Genomic DNA, 17732 nt, shown 5'->3' with positions numbered 1-17732 from the left:
GGACACAATAAGTTTCTCATTTTACATCATTTTTTTGTCTCGTTTTTAAATGATAATTTCAACATTTTTACATAATGTGCCCGTTTTTTAAATGATTATTTACACGTTTTTACATGATAGTTTCCACATTCTTACATGATAAATTTCACGTTTTTACATGATAATGTTGGTGGTTGTTCCGTACGTTATAACTCATCAGAACAAACGGAATTTTATAGTACAAGTAAGAATATGAAAAAAATAATCAATTCCACAAGAGGTCACTGTTTCCCCAGAACTGGTTGACTATATTACTCCTGAATTCTATTCCAAGCAAATAACGACGCGGTGCTCACTTTAATTTCAAGGCACATTTATTTCAGAAACCACCATCCACACCAAAATGTGAACTAGCTAACAAAAACACGAAATCAAACATGAATCTAAATAAGATGGAGACAAGTGGACACACAAGGCCGCAAGCGTCACTCAATTACAAATGCTTACATCCATAATTAACATTTGTTGTAAATGACATGAGCTGCCCATTTCTCCAGATCCTTTAAATAGCAATAAATATTTCATTTGAATTTCAGCAAGCAAGCTATTTGTTCCTGACCCTTACTCGATAGCAGCTGCATTTCCCTCCTCGTCCTCGTACAAATGCTCCCAAATGCTCCACATTGTCGCGAGTGCCGGTGGTATCTAGTTAGTAATCAAAGACAATGTTTGGTGAAAAGAACATTGGAGGATCAAACCAGGATCAGTGCAATGACACACTTAAAATGTCCAAAGGGTCCAATTAAAACCTCATCTGCATCTGCTTCAAAGCTTGTTTGAACTAAACTTTACCTCAATTAAATGTATCTGCATGATCAGAATTTCATGTTTGTCCTATGGCCAAATTTGTCTTTAAGTGAAAAACTCCACACTTTTATAAGTTTACGTGCGCCTGTGATCATCTGCCAGCATCTCATTTTAAACCTTGAGTTTTAACTTCATGAAACAAAAACAACAAACAGGACCTGGATGAGAGCAAAGTCGGTGCTCCGTCATATATGTTTGGTAGAAGTGCCAGCTTGAAGCATGGATAATGTTACCATTTATGTAATTTAAGTGTACATGATCCACAAATCAAAGCGAAATATTCTCAGATGGTTTGTAACATAATCAGTGCTCATGCTATGTGAACCTCCAAAGTGGAACGCAATCCATTCGGTGATACTCTGTTGGCGTGTTGGACTAATTTTAATTTTTTTTTTTTCCAAAAGGAAATCAAATAACTAAAAACATGTCATCAGCATAAAACCTTAAGTGGATAACACGTTAACATTCATAACTGTCATACAAATGCAGCAAGTAAAATAAACACTGTATGAAAAAAAAAAAACTAAAGTAAAGTTAAACTACTTTGTCTTTGAAGACCCCTGGCAGGCACATAATTGAGAAAGTAGAGGAAGGTGTTAATTAGTGTCTTTCTGTCTGTCAGCAGTAAGGCCACATCTTTATGGTTGTTTCACTTTAAAAAAAAACTGATGCAGTAGTCAACAAGGTTGTTTGAGAAATAGAAAAATATACAATTTCATCAAGAATGAATTTATGCTAGTCGTTAGCCATTGTAGCATTTGCGACATCAGCTTCTCGTATTTTTCCCATTAGTTTTGTAGATAGGCGCCCACGCTCGGCATTAACCGGGCGTCCATTTTTGTGCTTTCTATACAATTTAGTGACAGAAAGTAGACCAGAATTTAGACCAGTTAAAAGCAGGTCTAAATTGTGGCGCGGCTCCACTTCTGAAAGGTCGACTGGGCCCCTCTCCAGTGCTTGAAATTAAATCGATGAGGGGAGCCGCTTTCCATTGGTCGATAACCAACCGCGCCGCCTTTTTTGAAGCTGCATATTTTTTTATTAAAACTGTCTGAACTCCAAATTATACCACAATTGGGTTGTTCGACTTTGGAGGTTCTACTTAGTATGACAGTAAAGTCAATCACACTCAGTTTGTTTATGTTTAATAATGAGGATAAAAATAATTCAGAATAGATATTCACGACCAGGTGAACATGGAATATTGTGATTTTTTTTTTTTTTGAGTGTTTAATGCTTCTTGCTGGGATTTAACTACCCTGTAATGCTGATCGAAGAGGAACGTGTCGGTAACAACGTCCAAACAAGTCATTTTCAATAAACGACTATTATTAATAAAATTAATAACCAGCATCCACACAATACAAATAAATTCAACACAACAGTAGAAACAGGGATTGCCAAAGGAGGCTGTTAAGCCATTGTTTCGGAAAACAGTCCAAAAAGTCAAGGCACTACAGTTGCTAATAAAAGACTCTAGATGGCAGCACTGTGTGGCTTACAAGTTTGCGCAATTCAAACATCCCAGCACATAAACATTCAATTATCTCTCCTTTAACATGCACTGGATGTTCTGGTGGACACTGTCGATCACACCATTTGTATCCTCAAACAATCTACCTTTTTTTAAAAAAAGTCCAAAAAGAGTTTTCTCTGAACCCTGAATTGCACTTGCATGTCGGAGATGATGTGCAAGGTCATCCGGAGAGGCCGTCGGACCCTTTGAGGTCGGCTGGAGGTCACAAGGGCACGAGGCGGGCTTTTGAAAGAGGGAGAGCGGAAGGCAAAAGACAGGAGGCTGGAGGGTTGCGGGGGGGGGGGGCGGGGCAGTGTGCTTCTTACACATTTGTCCGACACTTGGGGAGGATGGGTCCTCCTTCAAGCCTTCTCTTTCTTACTGTGGACGGAGAGATGACATGTGAGAGGACCGGAACAACACGAGGGGGGAAAAAAAAGGACAGAGCGAGAAAGCGCAGACATTATGCAATACAGTGAATGGGACCTTTGCTCCTACAGGGTTCATCTTTTTCTCTAGGTCAATTTCATTACAGTATTTTAACGGGGAAGTCAACCCCTCCCAAAAATCTTTGCAATAAAATGTTCTATTTGCCGACAGTAGTCTAAACATGGCATTCTGTTAATATAGCGTTTGTGGAATATCAGTTAAGCAGCAAATGCCACGTTTTTAGCCATCTTACGGGACGGCCATTTTGTCGACTGAAAATGACATCGCAGTTGCTCAGGGCTCAGGTAACAACCAATTATGGCTCACCTGTTTTCTGAAGGGAAGCCAAGATTGGTCGTTATCTGAGCCCTGCGCAACTGTGATTTTCAGCTGACAGAAGTGACAAAATGGCCGCCCTCTGAGTCGGCGAAAAACGGGTGGGTTTTAATTCTTAAGTCATATTCCACAAACACAATTAGAATCGAAATGCCATGTTCCGACTAGTGGGCCTACATAGAACATATTCTTGCAAAGAAAATTTGGGGGATGACTTCTCCTTTAACTCAAAGTTGTGACCAAATACAACTTGACCCAATCTGAGTACTCAGCTCTAAAAATCAAACTAATTAGTGATGTTGGAAAAAAAAAAACGTGTATAATTCCCAGTCATTATAAGTTCTTTGTCCCAAATCAAGCCTCGAAAAGCATCAATAAGAACCCTGTAGTCGCATCTCTTCACCTTTAAGTACAGCAGCAGTGGAGTGGTCTGAGAGGAAAGTTGAAATAAAGGAAGAGGAGAAAAAAAACCTGTAATTCATATTCCATAAATGCAATATTAATCAAAACACTGTGCTTAGACTAGTGGTGTCACATAGAACAGATTATTTTAAGAATATTTTTGACTTGACCTCCCCTTAAAAACACATCTTACTCATGCCCCCCCCCAGTTGAATTAACACAGTTTGATCTTTGATGTGTTTGTGTGTTGGTGTAGAAAAGTAAATGCATAGTTTAAAGCAGGGGTGGGCAAAGTTTTTGATTGGTGGGCCACGTCTAACGGGCCGCACGTGGCCCCCGGGCCGTAGTTTGCCCACACCTGGTTTAAAATGTTGCCGTGTAGTTTTTCGTAGCAACTAAAAGATCCAAGATCATAATTAAGTATTTTTGTTGATAAAAGCTGATGCTGAAGTAAAGCAGCAGGTGATTTGAGGACAAGCGAAGAAAGTGCTGAAAAGCGCTCAAGAGAAGGAACGGAGGCTTTGAAAGGTTCCAGTGTCGTGGAACAAAAGTGGAAGCTATCATCCGAAGAAAAGCAAGTCTGAAGGAGCACACGTGTTTACTTAGTCTTTGACTTGAACTTTTTCCCAAAGGCCCGTTCCAGCTCAGGGACGGACAAAGTGAGGGTAAAGGAGCCATCAGACTCCGACCTGACAACCCGTGCTTCAAAACGAGAGCAAGAGTTAAAGTTATGTCCCGGAAAATAAACCTTTTTGTTGCATGTACAAGCTGTAAAACGAAAGCCTTAAACATTGAATCGAAAGAAATAAACACATCTCAGCCGCAATTCTTCTGGATTTTCTTAAACATTCCAGAACACAAGACGTAGTTGCTCGACCTAGCGGGGACGTTGCTGACAACGTTTTAATCAACCCTTTGAATGAAATGACATTTTATCGTCAACACTGAAGAGACAGCTGTAATATAACACCGTATGTTACTCTGACCAGTGTTTTTTTTTGTGCTGCGGTGTTTGTCAAACAACTATAAATGAATCATTAACTGAAAGTGCAAATGGGCAATGAGGTAACTCGTCCCTCATGCGCTGTTCTTTATTTATTTTATTTATTTTTTTAGAGCTGATGTCATCATTTAAAAAGCGCTTGTTTTGGTTCGCCTCAGCTTTCAGAGCGGCTGATGACATCACTCTGATTCATCTGTTATCTTCTGATCAGAGTAAAAAGTGGGTAGATTAAGTGCAGACAAAGTGGCAGCTTTGGCCAAATATAACGGCGAACACTTATTTAACGACCAGTAAGTAATTTAGGAATTGTTTTTAAATCCATTTTCATTTTAAAATGTACTTCACTTTTATCAATCGAGCAAATTAAAAAAATTTTTCGAATTGTCTTTACAAAGTACGATATTCGACTGTTTAGGATCGTAACTAAAGTTGTGTCCATCTTGCGCATTGGTGTGTGGATGTCTCGTATTAATTTATGAATTTCCTACCAAGGTCATTGTTGTTCATCATGGCGTTGGAGCCGCGGAGGCGCGGGCCCTGCTGGGTGAAATGGTAGCCGAACTTCAGCAATGTGGTGTTTTTCTCCAACATGCTTGCGATCTCCATCTCCACCTTATTGCCTAATGGCTGGCTCTGAGGACGAACGGTCCAAATCATTAGTTCAAGCAACTATTTGGAGTATTTCCCCTAAAATAGCAGAATGGAAATCTAGGATCGAGAAAATACAAATATCCATTGGATAAATACAGCTGAAAATATCTGGTAGCAAAACTCCTTTTCAAGGAACGTACAGAGTAATTTGTGTCATGTAGAGTATCTGTAGGTGATGTAAACACATGCTTCATAAAATGTTAGCGCACTGGCTAGTCACTCTTGAAACAGAAAAACTCTGTAACTCCGACACACGCAAACTGCACCGACACCGTTTTCATTCCTGTGCCAAACTCTACAGGCAGGACCGATCAACCCGTGATTACCGTATTTTCCGGACTATAAGCCGCTATTTTTTTCCTCGATTTTGAACTATGCGGCTAATACAACGATGCGGCTTTTCTGTGGGTATTTCTTTTACCGGTAGGGGTGCGCTATGGTTCAGAAAATACGCTAAATAAATCTTGATTTTTTTTTTCTTCTCTTGGGTCTGTTCTGTTTTAATTAGCAAAGTTGTTGCTGTGTTAAAATGCACAGTTTTAACAATCTGTCACATACATTACAACATAGGAAACTGCGGATTACAGCCTGGTCCGGCTTGTATATTGTTTTTTTGTTTTTTGTTTTTTTCCCCAAAAAATAGTTGGTGCACCTTATAGTCCGGGAAATATGGTCATTCAACATAAATCAATTAGTCATGCCTGGACAAAGTCTTAGCGTCGCAACAAAGCAAACACAATATCCAACATATATCAAAATAAATATATAAATGATGGAGGGTTGTATGGTTCGGAAAACGTTTTTAAGTTGCCGTACATACAATACATATCGTTATATCAGACTAATCGAGGGCCATGTGAACTAAGTGCACAAAATATCCTTTCAGTAACATTTTCCACGTATCCACAACGGTGGAAACCATAGCAACTGCCGGTAACAAAATATTCAGAATTCGGAACACTGAGATTTGAGATTTCAACATTATCAGCGAGCCAATTGTTCCTTCAACCAATCAGATATCAAATTCAACTCGGAAGGCCCGCAATGATGTCTGTATTTTTGGGTTCTTTCTTGCTGGCTGGTCAGAACAACTTGAAAATGAATACATTTAATCAGCAACTATGGTGAGTATTATGTATTTTTTATTGTCACATCGGTGAATAAACATTGATTTTTGTCCGAACTGCTTTACACGTTCAGTACCTGATTGTCAATCTTGAGCTCCAGTAATGTCGTGTTGTACTGCAGTGATTCAATGAGGGCGAGGATTCCAGTCCCTGTTATGAAGTTCGACTCAACGTTCAGGCTCTTCAGTGTCGTATTAACCTTGAGCATCTCCGCCAGGGCCTGATAACGCACACAGCGCACGTGATTAATTGCCATTTTGTTCTTTCACATTGCGCCCTGCCTCTGGATTCCAAAAGGCAACATATTGCGTACCACATCGAGGCATGAACACTGCGCGAGTGCCCGAGAGGTCCCGCAGCACTTGGAAATTTCACATTTTAATACATTAAATCCATCAGGGTTTATCTGAGGCTATTTATTCAAAATATATATTTTGGATCTTTTTATGTTTTTTTTTTTTTGCTTATTAAATCCACATTTACTCGTCTACATGAATAAAATAGGGGGACCATACAATATTTCAAAGGGAAACAAAAAAAGCAGAATGGACTTACAAATGCTACTGGGTCATTGCTTCTGGTTCCAACGATACTCAACCTCTCCACCACCGTGTTCTCTATCAGAGCGTTTGCGTACGCCTTTAAAGTGGGGATGGGAATATTCTTAAAAGAAAAAGAAATAAAAAGCAGAACCACGTGGGAACATTCAATTAATTAATAATTAATCGTAAAACACTGGACATGAGCACGGATACAGAGACACACTTTGATACCTTAATGTTGTTGAGGTTGACCTCCACAAGCTCAGGGTCATTTCTTTTTAGTCTTATGAGAGTGTCCTCCACGTCAGTTGAATTGGGCTCCTCATCGGGAACTGGTTTGTACTGGGTAGACTGGATCACACCTGCCACACAGTTATAGTTACTACACAAAAAATGCCGACAACTGAAAATAGTTTCGTTTTTCAGCGAGTAACTGAAACCAGATTACATAAGAATAGAAAATAGGTGAATTCACGAATAGTGAATTTTTAGCGAATACATTATTGGAGTCTCCAGGCAACTACACGATTATTATTTGTCTTGGAAATTATATCCAGTATGTGCCAAACAAAGCATAGCATTCTGTACTATTAATGGTCATAGTACAGTTTCCCACAGTCAGTTGACATGTTGATGAATGAGCGACCACATCAAACTGAGGTGAAAAGTGTAATTACAGCAGTATAACTGGTATTTAAAATAGGACATAAAATAAGAAAATAAACAGGTTGGATTGTAGTATTTACAGGGGGAAAAAAGGAAAGTGGTGTGCCAGGGGCATCCACAGTTCTTGAAGGAATGAAAGTTTGCTATGTAATGCCCAACTGGGGCTTATTTCATGAGCCGGAGAACCATGTGAACTCGCTCCAACAGTTCTCCTGGCTCGGGAGACATTTTATTGAAATGAGTTGTCTACGTCGCTCAATAAATATTATTTACCTTGACCTGTCATTTGGTTTTGGAGCAACATATCAAATTGTGTTTATGTGTGTGTTACATACTGTTAAGTCCTTGCTTGTTGACGATGGTGCTGCTTGCCAGAGCTTCATAGTACTGCTGATTACTCATCAGCGTGTGCATGCCCAGGATGGCTGGGAAAGGAAAGGACCGTAGAATGGAGGTCGTCAATGTCAAATGGTCAGCAGGAACAAATAAAATATAACAAACATGAACACAAGGGAGGAGTCATACAAAATGCTGCTCACTTGACCACCATGCGAAATGAGGATGGAAAGACACATGCATAGTTACAAGTAAGTCACATGGGCTTGCAGTTCCTGTACGGTTTATAGTTCACACTACAAACAGCATGATAGAATCTATGCTGACTTTACCCTCTAGTGATTGGTTGATGAAACACTTTGTGAAGTGAAATAATAATAATAATAATAATAATAATAATAATAAAAATAATAATTATTATTATTTATTATTAGCAATATTTAACAATTATTAATTATGATTATATTATTATATAATTATACTATTAATTAATAATAGTAATAATAATAATAATTATTATTATTATTATTATTATTATTATTATAAATGAACAGGCAAATGAACTAACCTTAGTCCAAGCGGCATTGAATAAGAAAAATGTGATGAGATGTATGCATTGAGCCCCATTTCCAACTAGATTTCTACTTACTTACACCACCTAAAAATGTTTCTGTGCCCCATTGTCTAATCCAATTTGCCTATAACTTAATGCAAATGTGAATGTAAAAATGTTGGTCGCTTAATAAAGTAAGATGATAGGGACACAAATGAAGAAACACCTGATAGAGGATTGTGCAGTTAAAAAAAAATCCTGGCAATAATCTTCCATAGTTGTAAATAGCAGTGATGAGCAAACGAAGCTTCAAGAAGCTCCATGAACCAGTTGTGTTAATCGACTCCTCTCTTTTCAACACAGTGCCGAAAGCACACTGACTCGCCATTTCTTAAACCCCTTTCTTTAAACCAAAAGTGTTATCTCGAAGAGTCAAGCAAACACAACAACTGGTTCATGAAGCATCTTGAAGCTTCATTTTCCCATCACTAGTAAATAGCATGCGTAGATTTGATTTAGTAACCATGTGCACAATCACAATAATCTGTGCCGAGCCCGAGCAGCATCTTTATCCTTTTCATGCAAACACATGCAAGCGAACTGCATATACCCTGTCTGGTGCGCAGCTAACAATGATCCAGCAGAGGTGAAGGAAGTGAGGGGGTGATGAAGAGGAGGGGTGGTGGAATGATGGACAGAACACTAAGAGGGAAAGGAGAGGAGTTGAGAAGATGAAGATCTGGTGCTAGTATGGGAGGTCGCGATGAGGTTTATACTGATTAGTAAAGTCAATTAAATAGCATTAATCATGTGAAATACCGCATTTAAATTAGAGGCGTGAGAAAAACAAATACAGTGCGCTCGAATCTAAAGCTCCATCGTGTTGACAGGAAGCAAACGGATGTTGTTACCCGCTATATCGCAAAGCTCAGCATCAGTAGCACTGGCAAGCGCTTCTTCAAGCTCAGGCTCCAAGGTTACGTTCTCCATAATGGGGTCCACCATCTTTTTAGGCACCCAGGCCTTCCCTGCAAAAGGAAAGCATGTTCATCAACATTTTGCCCTCAGTCACACGCACATTTACACCGATGAACATTGGAGTTTTTAGGATTTAACCTGAAATGCGTATGTTGGAAATGTGGGAGGAAGTACAATTGCGGGGAAAACGCAGGCAAGAAAAAAACAAAAAAAAACACAAGGAGGGACAAAAACAAAATGCACTGGCTAAAAGGCGGATTTTTCATTTAAAGGGGCTGCATCTGCAAAGAAAAAAAATTATATATTTTTTTTTTAAATATTTGTGTATATATAATGAGGAAATAACGACAAAAAAATATGAACTCGGTCGGAGATTATTCTAAATTTCCTGTAGTTGTGATTGTGAACGGTTGGTTGTCAAAATGAGTCCTGGATTTGAAAAGTGACCAGTCACATCGTCTCAAATCATCATATGAAAAGGATAAGCTTTCAAAAATGGCCGGTTTAATTTTAACTCTGATATAAGATAAGAAAACAAAATATATATGACGTATCAGCAGCTGCAATATCAAAGCTGAGTCTTGTGAGCTTCTGACATCTTGTTGCTGACACTTCGAAAGTTTATAGACATTTGTGTGTGCGTGTTTGTAGCCCAGTCTGTCTAACGTCACACTCTGCTCTGCTGCGTGTTCAGCCACTGCCACCTCATGTTTGGACTGCCATGTAAACACGGGCCGCTTGGCAGCGAAGAGGAAAAATGTGACCGTTTCATAAAAAAATACCGTTAGCGACAAGATGGGATGGATGGATGGCGTTTCCCTCAACTTTGTAATGAGCGGCTCTCTGAAGAAGAAAACTTAAGAGCCATTTGATAACATTTCATTAAAGTTCCCACGGGAGCCACAATCCTTTGAACATCTCCAGTGCAATCAATAAACACGTAGCAGGTTTACCTCTCTTTTCCCCAGTGAAGGGCACCAAGTCTTCCCTGTCCGGATGTTCTTTGGCTTGTTTCTCCAGGTGGGCCAGCAGGTCGTCTCTCTGGAACGTTCCTGTGGGCGCTTTCTTGGTCTGGTCTTTCTGGCGCATCCCGGCAGGCAACAGAGCATTCTAGTCAGTAATGGGAATGCACATCAATTAAAACATTGGCAATGGGACAATATTTTTTTGTTGTAACACTAAAATCTTTAAGTTAATTACTGTCTTTGTTCACCAGAATGCCTTTCAAGTCTTTTAAACTTGAGAGCTGTCGGCTCAACTCATTTTACACATTGTGTTAAGATTGTTACACTTTAGGATTGGAAAGGTTTGCCCTTCAAGGTTTTGACCATTTCTTTGACACTGCACTGAGAGTTAATAAACTTTCAGTACGATATTTCTTATTGTGGCAGATATTTGTAGTAGTGTAGTGAGTAAAATGCATCAATAAAAGCGATGGTTCCCATATTTTTGGGTTTCTAAACATGAGAGGCAAAAAAAAAAAATAAATAAATCCAATGTCAGAATAACAGTTCTATAATAATAAATGTATTGGGGAAAAAAAATAATTAAAAGAAGATGTGTTGTCAGAGTGAAATATTGGAATGACGCGAATATACATCGGAAAATTTGGGACATAATATTTGTTTAAAAAAAAAAAAAACTTTTTTTGCAACGATACAACTGACCAGACTTAAATAAGATTTAGCTGCTGCCTGTGCCATTCTGTCACTATCATGACTGTGAATTGTTCATATTTTGTACATGATGAAATGTACTTTAAAAATGTTCATAAATTATAAAAAAATAAATAAATTAATTAAATCTCTTAAATCTCTTACTCAATCAAAATAGAAGCATTGTTATCTCTGGAAAAGCCTTTTTTTTTTTTTTTTATAAACCTCTAGAATTGGATCAGTGATTTTATTCCGTATACACATGCAGAACTGTGGGCTGAGAAATTTCTCACAGCTTTGCTGCTCCCCAAGTTATTTTTAACTTAAAGGCCCATTCAAAATCAAGCTCTTCCAAGCTCTGCTTTTAGCCTCATATCTTATCTTCGCTCTCAACACTCTCTGGCCTCACTCTCTCTCTCTCCTCATGACTCATCCAGCCTTTTCAAGCTGCCGTCGGCCTCCCTCTCTACTTACTCAAAAGCACAAAGATCACAATAATGAACAAAAATCACAGCCATTTCATTCCAGTGGGCCTTCAAACATATTCTCACGGCCCACATAGCAGCATTGAGAGGAAAGAAAGATGAGGTGTATATCACACTGACACTGCCAGGCTTCTCATATCACAGTTACATCACAGCGAACATGTCTCTTACATTGAGCTCCGCGCTAACTGTGTTATTTTTAACCCGCGTGAGACCCAGTTGTCCTCTCTTCACTATGACTGCGACTTCCATCTCTGCTTTTCTCTTAAACATGGCACCTCAGTACCTCATCTGGTAAGCATTCACACAGCAGCTACTGACCGGCTCAGTTGGAGAGACTCGGGGCTTAGTGGCACTCACTCTTCTTAGCTGACATCAAAACATGACAACAACTCATGTGCAGAGGCCGGCGTTAAAAATTCCAACAGACACACGCCAGTATCGAGTAAGTCTTTGCAGAAGATTCAAGTTGTTGTGTAATGACCAACTTGACATTTTCTTCTATTTTCACTTCCAAAGGGCACAGGTATTATTTACACTTGGTGTAATACAAGATGCATACTGCGTTAAATGATTTTTATGGACAGCAACTAATGCGTCCGGTTGAATGTCTCAAAAGTTACAGAGTGTGGATAAAATAGCAAAACGTTATCATGAGAGATGTCAGCAAATCTAAAGAGACCTCCGCTCGGTGATCATCTAAAAGATCAACTTGTTTTTTTTAACTGTCAATAAAGGTTTAATGATGGTCAAAGTTTAACGCAGTGCTTCTCAATTATTTTCTGTTACGCCCCCCCTAGCAAGAAGAAGACAATTTGCGGCCCCCCACCACCCACTCTATAAATAAACAACTATAAATAATAGCATTTTCATTGCCAAAAAACCCCCCCCTAAAAAACCTACACTGTAGTTAATACTCGCTGCGCACAAGGAGAGCGGCACTGCCAACTACTGGAGTGGATGTGCAATTACACTTTATTGTAGTATGGCGTGACCTAAACCTTGAGCAACTGTGATGTCATTTTCAGAGAACAGCAAAGGACAAAATGGCTGCCGCCTGTGATGAATAAAAAAACGTGTTGATTTTGCTGCTTAACTCATATTCAACAAACCCAATATCAAATTTAGACTAGTGAGGCTCCATAGAAAAAAACTCATTTTAGGGTCGACTTCCCTTTTAAGGCTGAACTATGAAGACGTTACGGACAAATGTTAAATCATATTAAATATATCGGCCTCTAAAGTTGTCCTAATTCTAAAACAACTTGCCAAAGTCTTCCAGGAATAGCCGTAGGCAGACCTGCTGGGAAGGCTGTCGTCCTTTTCAGAGCAAACGGGCACTTTACTGTTCTGCAATGGGCTGTGCTCGTAAACAGGCGCAAAAAAAGGTACGCACGCACACTCTGACTCTCCATGTTTGCGTCATAAAAGTCCCTCTGGGCCAGACAGCCCTGGCATGAGTCTCTGGGACCCAAACGCGCGCACATGCACGACCAACGATAGCCTTAGTGTCATCCTCCTCTTGTCCTCTTTTAGGATCAAGGAGACGATCACAGCTGCTGTCAGCGCTTGGACTCATGATAGATCACTGAGTGGATGACATCAAGTATGCCAAAGATTGGACGTCCGACATGTGTCTGCTCTACCGCTTGTCCCCAGTAGGTTCACTGGTGAGCTTCATCCTAATCGCAGGCTACATACAGAAAGTCCATTTTACTGGCCTCATTTCTGATTCAATGGAGGCAATTTGTGCAGCACCAGTGACACCATGAGTGAAGTTGGTTATGCTGTGGTTGACGATGGTCAAAGGCGCCGCAGTGTGCTGTACTGGTGTTGATGAAATAATAATGTCATATTGTAACCCATTTATTAACGACTTGCAGGAGTTATACATTGCTTTCTTGCTTATTACAAATTCCTTTTAACCCTAAGATCAAAAAATGAGTGGGATTTCCTGGAACAATTATGCTAATTTCTGCTAGCCTGTATAGCAAGTGTGGGCAAACTACGGCCACATGCAGCCCGTTAAATGTTTTAATCCGAACTTGAAAAAAATTTAATGAATCAACTTTGTTCATGTTTTATTTTCTAAATACTGTGGTTTTTCAAAGACCTATATATTGTTGTAATGCTTTTGTTCACTTTCAATGTATTTTTTTTCTCCCATGAGGTGAGGTGACCAAAACACTCCATCCATCTGCTCCTGGTCCGGCCCCTCTGTCAAATTTTAGCACCGTTTGTGGCCCGCCAATCAAAAAAGTTTGCCCACCCCTGCTGTATAGGCTTCTGAATTATATCATTATATCAACAATACACTTTTGTCACGACCCGATTCGGTTCCCGATACTTGGGTGGCGATTTGATACATATCGCGATACTTAAATATTATCAAGTATTAACCTTCAAATAAGTTTTGAAAAAATAGAGGCACGTGTTCCCAACGTTATAACTAAAGTGTAAATTTGACATTTATTAAAAAGTGCATCAACCGTTCCAGTAACTGTTCCTGACACACAGGAGCGCAAGATAGAAAAAAAAAACTTCAATCACAGAACTCAACATGGTATCAAAAGTATCAATACTCCATCGACGTATCTATACTTGGTATCAGCACAAAAAGCATTGCAAAATTATTTTGATTTTTTTAGTTTTTATACAGTATTTTTGAAAACGCATCTTAAAATGTTTTTTTTTTTCCATAGTTCGATTGTTTTAGTGTTTTAAGGTGTTTACTGTCTTTTATGTTTTTAATTCATTCGACTTAAGAGCACTTTGTATCCACCTACTGCCGCGATAAACATGAGCTCACTGTTTGATTTGATTACAACACATGCTTATTTGGCTATTGCCTCAGTCAATTCACTGTCAACCATTGAACGCACCTCACTAACCACATAACTAATGGTCCCACACACTGCACACGACAACATCTTAAACACGATGAGCCATCGCAATAACAGAGCTGTAGGTGATGCTAATACGTTAAGTCAGTGTGCTCCGCAACGAGACTGCATAACTCTACGGTGACACCAGCAGCACACTGGCGGAACGTAAACTTACATCAGGGTCCAGCTCCTCCAGTTCATCTTCTAACCGCTGCAGCTCCTCCTCGGAGAGCTTCATGAGCAGCTCGTCCTCGTCGATGTCTCTGTACTTCTCCATCTCCTTCCTCAACACCGACATGATGCCACACACCTGCAAAAACAAACACCAAGGTCACGATGACATTCACCGAGGCCATTTTAAACGTGTGCTTTTAGTCGAGACATTAGTTTTTTGTTTTTTTTTATTTCCAATGTTTCTTTTATATTTGGTACAGAGCTGTAATTCAACCTCAAATTTGTTGTGACGTTTGGCGAGTGCGTGACACCGGTGGGTGTGACAGGACCAATTTTGTCATCGGGCTTTTGCGGCGCATCGTTTGCTTCGCGAATTCTACTGAGAAACAAGTGGCAAATTCTGATGGTCTCCATCATAGGTGTCAAACTCTGGCCCGCGGGCCAAATTTGGCCCACACTGTAATTATATTTGGCCCGCGAGGCTATACCAAATGACTACTTTTTCCATTTTACATTCTATATGATAATTGGAACATTCAAAATGTTAAAGCTAAAATATGAAAAAAAAAAACAGCAAAAATGTAAGTTTAAAATTTTTTACTTTATATAATGTGTTATTACACAACTACCTAAACTTTTTTTTTTTTTCTCCGTGGAAAAGAAAAAAAATCCAAAGTTGCTTATTCAGTAATGTGTGATTTATAGTCCAGAAGCAATGAAGCTAACAGAACAGACGGAGGGGGGCTGTTATCTTACCTTAGTAAAGGCCTTCGAATGAGAAATACAATATGTCAGCTGAGCAGCTGGGACAACTCTGCATCCGTTGTGAAGGCTGAAGAATAATAGCTATGTATGGAAACAAACCAGTTGGAATGAAAATGCACTTATTACTCAGCTAGTCAAGCAGAATATGAAATGAACTAATCGTTACCGTTTGATGCAGATCGAGACTGTATTGACCTACGGAGAGGCAGAAAGGGTTCAGGATTTATTATCAGTCTTTTTTTTTCTTCATTTTACCAATGTTTAGATCTTTGTCTAATTAGTTCTCACAATCGCCGTTAAAACACATTTGAAATCCCGGTAGCTATCAGGCTTCTGTGCTTACATTAACAAGAAGCTGATAAGGCAACTGTTGACAATAGTAATTTGACATCAGAAGAAGGGCATTCAAATTATTATTTTATTAGTAGTGCCTTTGCATATAGTTTAATTGTGTGTAAGGATTGAATGAAAAGACCACCTTACGACTAAAGATTGTCACTACAACAGGAGGACGGGTGGTATGTTTTTAATGACTGCCTCTGTCCAAATAGACGTCAATCTTCTGTCGCTTTCTTATAAACAGTAAATCTACACATGCTTTTCTTCTTGAAAAAAATAAACATAAGCCAAATAATCTCTGTCGCTCCAGAGATGCTCTGTAAATAGCAAACAGAGCCGGGGGGCTGTTTTTAATGCAGCTTTCCCAAAGCTTCTGCTTAGTTAGGACGACACTGAGCGAGCAAGACATACAGCTGATGCTGAAATTTAAAAAAATAGTCATAAAAAGACTGGACTACTAGTCTGCAATGTAGAGTGTTACGCAAATGCAAATTGGGGTACAATGCACGAAATAACGTTTTAAAGACCAAATAAACATCAGGTAAAAATGATGTATTTTCTGTCAACGTAGTAGTGTGCATTCATGCAAAATCAACCGATTGTTTATCAACGACAAGACATTGGCCTGTAAAGATATCATAAGAGTAGCCAGAAAGTCTTCACAGCTAATAAATCAGCGAATAAAAACAGAGCGAGCAGCAGGACTTGTTGTTAAACTGTTGAGCAGATGAATCCTGCTCAGTGTCTTCAGACAGTCACAGCGCATGATGTCAGCTTCATGCACACTTACTGTACATGCGAGCAGATGGGGAACATGAGATTGTTGACATTAGAGTTTTGTATATTTCATAGCTGCTATGGAACATTTCAAAAAGTGCACATTCTATCTCCGGTATTTAAACAATAGCTGTAATTGGCACATTTCACTTCAAATCATGTATGCTAGTCAGTTCTGTACGGGTACATGAACAGCGTTATCATAAAAGTGGCGGTGGGTGAGTCATTTTACTTTATTCTATCTTTATGATACAACACTTGTATAGAAAGGCTTTAAAGGTTTAATGTTAACATCATAATTGGAAAATTGAAAACTTGGAAGTTGCTAGAACTTTAACAAAACTGTACTTTTGCGTGTACACAGATGAATCCAAAGTGAGCAGAAAAGTCCGACCTTGCATGCTGCAAAGGTCATACATCTCCAGTATGTTGTGCACACATATTATGTAGGTCACAGAAGAACTGATGGCCAACATGCCATCAGACAACTGTTGCATCTCGCGGCACTTGTTGACTGATCCTAATTATGCAAGATGTTTGTACTGGTCTATTTAACACTTGGCTGAGGACAACTCTAGTATGTTTTTTTGCATGTGCATTGATTTGCAAGGGTGCAGTGTGAAACAAAATGAGATGTAAGTCACATTTTAATACAGAGGGCCCCCCAATGGAAGGGAACTCGCATCCTATCAAATAAAAAACCACAGACTGCAATGAGCAAATGTGTTTTAACTAGCACAGTACATTCGCCTCAGTAGTAACTTTACTCAAGTCAAGTCTTCCACAGGCAGCAATATTATTTTGCATGTATTTACGTACCTCCAGCAGCGCTATTTATAGCCGGACCGTCCGGCTGGGTGACAGCAGCACCGAATACTTTGACCAGATATGGTTCCCTCAGAGCGGCGTGGACAGGCCAATGCAGGCAGCCTCTCAATGGCTACAGGAAGCGGGGATCGAACACAAGCCCCCTCGACAAGACACAGTCCATACGCCGCGGTCAAGAACACCGAGAATTGGGGCAGAATGGAGCGGACTCACTAAAGTTGCCTCCCCCGAAGCTAAGTTGCAGTTGGGGCTTTGAGGAGGCTCAAAGTCGTCTCCCGTAAAGGGCAAAGCCGAGAGGAGCTCCTCTCGCCATAAGCCACGCCCACCGACCCCCATGCAGGCTGCACTGTCACTCCTGTGAATGACGCTCTCTCTCTCTCGGCCTCATTTACACGGGCTGCGCGTTTTGCGAGGAAAAAAAAGTTATTGTTAATATGGA

The 17732-nt window shown here is 39.6% G+C and overlaps 1 protein-coding gene across 2 annotated transcripts; it reads right to left on the bottom strand.

The window, feature by feature from the left end:
* Nucleotides 1-335: 335 nt before the first annotated feature.
* On the bottom strand, nucleotides 336-17609 carry tmod1 (tropomodulin 1). Of its 2 annotated transcripts, XM_088302158.1 has the most exons (13): nucleotides 17285-17609; nucleotides 15516-15544; nucleotides 15341-15430; nucleotides 14586-14720; nucleotides 10339-10495; nucleotides 9319-9435; nucleotides 7854-7943; nucleotides 7084-7214; nucleotides 6866-6973; nucleotides 6387-6530; nucleotides 5021-5165; nucleotides 4132-4231; nucleotides 336-2743 (listed from the first exon to the last, which is right to left on the bottom strand). In XM_088302158.1, exons 4-13 carry the CDS (start codon nucleotides 14706-14708, stop codon nucleotides 2725-2727), a joined length of 1134 nt encoding a protein of 377 aa, XP_088158284.1. In that variant the 5' UTR covers nucleotides 14709-14720; nucleotides 15341-15430; nucleotides 15516-15544; nucleotides 17285-17609; the 3' UTR covers nucleotides 336-2724. The 2 variants fall into 2 exon arrangements, with proteins under 2 accessions (XP_088158284.1, XP_088158285.1); XM_088302159.1 differs by lacking the exon at nucleotides 4132-4231.
* Nucleotides 17610-17732: the final 123 nt, after the last annotated feature.

This window comes from Idiotropiscis lumnitzeri, chromosome 8 (genome assembly GCF_059441095.1).
Source record: "Idiotropiscis lumnitzeri isolate Australia: NSW breed Sydney's pygmy pipehorse chromosome 8, RoL_Ilum_1.0, whole genome shotgun sequence".
In the NCBI taxonomy this organism is placed as follows: Eukaryota; Metazoa; Chordata; class Actinopteri; order Syngnathiformes; family Syngnathidae; genus Idiotropiscis; species Idiotropiscis lumnitzeri.
The sequence above is the reverse complement of the archived record's forward strand: the minus strand, read 5'-3'. Positions and strand labels throughout refer to the sequence as shown.

What these genes read in the sequence shown, in the direction of transcription:
- tmod1 (XM_088302158.1), bottom strand. Translation starts at nt 14,708, where the DNA reads ATGTCGGTGTTGAGGAAGGAGATGGAGAAGTACAGAGACATCGACGAG. An exon ending in CTTCACTGGGGAAAAGAGAG is followed by an intron (nt 9,436 to 10,338) that starts GTAAACCTGCTA and finishes TTCCTTTTGCAG; the next exon opens with GGAAGGCCTGGGTGCCTAAA. An exon ending in AGCTCAAGATTGACAATCAG is followed by an intron (nt 5,166 to 6,386) that starts GTACTGAACGTG and finishes GTTCGTCCTCAG; the next exon opens with AGCCAGCCATTAGGCAATAA.